At 50.2% G+C, this 3,487-nt stretch overlaps 1 protein-coding gene across 9 annotated transcripts in view; it reads left to right on the top strand.

Moving 5' to 3' along the window:
• The first annotated feature begins 653 nt into the window (after nt 1-653).
• Nucleotides 654-3,487, top strand: part of MBNL3 (muscleblind like splicing regulator 3) — a 99,743-nt gene continuing 96,909 nt past the window's right edge. For 6 of the 9 annotated variants that reach the window (XR_004842594.1, XM_035898908.1, XM_035898905.1 and 3 more), the window contains exon 1: nt 679-750. Coding sequence is in view for 1 of the 9 variants with exons in the window: in XM_035898917.1 (XP_035754810.1) it covers nt 724-750 (27 nt within the window). In the remaining 8 variants the exon portion in view is untranslated. Of the gene's footprint in view, nt 751-778; nt 900-3,487 lie in introns of those variants that run through there. The other 3 variants (XM_035898917.1, XM_035898887.1, XM_035898926.1) reach the window with 3 other exon arrangements.

The following is a 3,487-nucleotide window of genomic DNA, read 5'->3' as shown; positions in this document are numbered from 1 at the left end:
CGCGGCCCCGCTCCCCCGGTGCCGGGGCGTCTGCGGGGGGCGGCTGGCGCGGCGCGGTGCGCTGCCGGGCTGTGGTTTCGGTCTCCGGAAGCAAACCGCAAAAGGACCCGCAGCAAAACTGAATTTTGCAGCCGAAAGTGTTGCAGGCGCTGTCTTACCCGTGAACGCCTCGTAGCGTAGCGAAATGGACTCGACTCAGACAGGGCTGCAGCGGACTTTTACTTCTGAAAAAGCAGCGCAAACTCTCTGGAGGAGTCCCCACTGCTACGGCAATGAGAGAGGGGCCTGAGGGGAGGAGGGGGATTGGCGCTTTTTTTTTTTTCCCTTTTTTTTTTTTTTTTTTTTTTTTTTCTTTTTTTAAGTTAAGAGTTTGAATGTGCCAGAAATCTGACCTGATTGCACATTTTTTCTATTGATTTTTTTTGATCTTTTTTTTAGTGTGCCATTTGCTGGATTATGTTAAAGTTAGTGATCAGTGTGGGCATGAGGGACTGCCCCCCCTTCCACCCTTACCCCCTTCGACCCTACCAGGCCAGGTCTACGCATTTCGGAAAGTGCAGCCATGATAGATAGAGCAACTTCTCCCATTTTCACCCAGCCCCGCGGTATGACAGTTCATGGTAGGTGTGCCTTCCGACGGGGAGCCACCCCCTTGCTGAATCATCGTGGAGCGATGGCCGGACAGCTTGTTCGCTCGGGGAACAAAATATTCCCCTGTAGAGCATGAGGCGGTGGCGAGGCGAGACACAAGTAAGAGACCTGTTAGCATTCGGCTCAGGCGCGGGCGAACGGTTGCAGGGAGAAAACCTTTCCCTTTCATGGCAGCGGGAGCTGCGGATGCGGTTTTGAGCTCAAAGGCAAGACGTGCGCTGCTGTAAGGAACGTCCCCTGCCTTTGAGGTAGTGAAACTCCGAGGGCCTGATCCTGCGGCTTTTGCTTCTCTGAAAACTCCTTTCTTGCACGGATAGGCTCCGTGCGAGATCAACACCTGGCTCAGGGAGCGACGTGCGAATTCGTGGTATTGTGCAGCGGTGGTCATTAGCAGTAATCTTGTAATGTGTTTGCGCAGACAAGCGTGTGAGCAGCAATGTCGTGTCTGTGCTATTTGCCTAAAACTAGTTTATTCTGCGTCGGTGAAAGTCGTTGCCTTCATTACCGCAAGGAAATAATGACTTTGCCTTTGGGGGGGCTTGGGGTGCGCATGTGTCAGATGCTGAAGTGTTGCTAGCTATCCCTGCCTTTATTCCAAGGATGCCACAAAGTATAGGAGTGAGAGGTGGGATGAGCAATTTTGAGCTGGGGTGTATCAGGCAAGACTAAATTGCAGCAGTTGTTGGACATGTAATGTCATCCTGTAATTAGAGCGAGGTAATAGTCTATACCATGTTGAAGCTATCGAGTGTCTGAGTTGGAGCAGTCTGAATTAAGTTAGTTCTTCTGGGATTATGCAGAAGCAGAAGTAATGCAGTTAAGAGTTTCCATACAGCAGCTTCCATGGGGTTGCAGAGATGTTTTCCCCCTATGGGTCCTCCTTGCGGGTATTTTGCTTTTAAGGTAGTACGTGGAGGCTGCAATGGTGCTGTGCTCCAGGTTGGAGAAATGCCTTACGTGGCACTGTCCTGTTCCTTGGAGCTTTATTTACAAATGAAGGTCCAAATCGTGCGTCTCAGCCCTGGGTGGGGGTGGGGGGCTCCTGAGGGAAGGACTTAGGGGTTCAGCTTTGTGCAGAATTGAAGGATTTAAAGGACTCTGTAATTTGGTCTTAAAACTTCCCTGCCCCCACTGTTCTCTATACCCCAAAAAAGATGTGTGTTAGCAAGTGGTCTGGTGGAGAGCTCGCAGGCTGTTGTCTTTCCAGCACTCCTGCCAGTGGGGCAGGACCCCCGCGGGACTCTGGAGCTGCTCTGGTTTGCTGTAGGGTTGTGCTGGTGCAGAGCCATGGGGGTACAGTCGTGCACAGGCAGACCTGGGAGGCTGTGCAGTTACGATGTGTGGGCACCAGCCCTTCTCACGGATGCTAATTTCCCTTGGTGTGTGCGTGTGTATATATATAGACATGTTACATATTTAAATGAAGTCATTTTAAAGTAGTGATGGCCCAGAAAAGTTTGAGAGCTATTTCAGTGTTTGAGTGTTTCTCTCTGAAAGACAATGGACTGTGCAGAAGCTTCTAGGTATTATGGGATGCACTTAAAGCAGGAGAAGGTGCAGGCTGCTCTTGGGCACAGTCAGCCTTCCCAGAAGCGGCTGAGTTTTACATAGCACCTCGTTCAACCTGTATACAGCTGTATGTCTGTAGCGGGTCTGGTGGTATCTTCCAGGCGGTTTGGCATATACTGGCAGGGGCCCAACGCAGACCTAGCAGTCAGTGAGGAAATTAGCCTCTCGATGCTGTAACCTCTGTGCTGCTCAGCCTCCTGCAGCATTCGGCCAGGTCAGGAGAAGTCGGGGTGCCACAATCTTCCTGCTGCTGTGTGGGAGGGAGGGATCCCCATGGAGAAAGAGGGAGCAGATCTGGGGCTGCCATTCCTCCCTCCCAGTGCTGGCCCACGTGCTGCAGGAAGGTGACTGGCAAGTAGGGATGCTGGGCAGTTGTCCTTCTCAGGTATTGCGGTGTCACATCCACATAGAGGATTTGGTAGTGGTTTTCGTGCCCAGTTCCACTTCATGAGCAGCGGTAGGCTGCTCTGCCACCTCCTTCTCTCTTGGGGAATGGCTGGCATGAGGCTTAAATATTATTCTTAGATTTTTATTTATTTTTTTTTTACAGACCTAGAAGTTTTCTACTGGGCTTGCCTCATTTTAGCAAGATGAATACATGGAACTTAAGAGTTTTGCACTTGTGCTGCCACCAGAAGTGAGGGTTTGGAGGCTGTTTTGTGTGTTTAAGGGAATCTCAAAGTGGGACTTAAAAACTTATGACTGCAAAGTGGGGAGAGGTTGGGTTTCTTAACCTTTTGCAGTACAGCTTGCAAATCAGTTTTGAAACTAGTGCTGTGGTGGAAAAAGTGGTCCTGCTTCCAGTCCTTTGCTCTGGTCTCTTCACCATCCTTGTGGATTAAGATTAATCTTGCAGAATAACAAGGAAGAAAGCGATGCTCATTTTAGCCATCGCTGCTTCCTTGGTTCGTTTCCCTGTGTGGCCACAAACAGTTGTGTTGGCACAAGGACATGGGGGGCACAAGCAGGACAGTATGACGCTGGACTGCTGCTTTTGTTAGCAGCGCTGGCTTATGTGGAGTTAAACTGATGGCAAAACTGCATTGCTAGTGTCTTGTACATGTATCTTTCTTCATGCACAAGTCAAACCATGGCTTTCCTAGTCACCGGTGCCTGAAGCTTAGTCAGGAGCCTGAAAGCAAATGAAGATTTTCTTTGTGGGTAATGTAGGCACAGGTGATGATGATGAATCTGCAGTCCGGGTTTTGTGACTGATGCCTGCAGCAGGACATCCCTGCCATGCCAGTGGTGAGCTTGGCTTTGGCAG

Source organism: Egretta garzetta, unplaced genomic scaffold (assembly GCF_000687185.1).
Source record: "Egretta garzetta isolate BGI_Z169 unplaced genomic scaffold, ASM68718v1 scaffold220, whole genome shotgun sequence".
In the NCBI taxonomy this organism is placed as follows: domain Eukaryota; kingdom Metazoa; phylum Chordata; class Aves; order Pelecaniformes; family Ardeidae; genus Egretta; species Egretta garzetta.
Note: the sequence above shows the minus strand (reverse complement) of the source record. Positions and strands in the feature narration are given on the sequence as shown.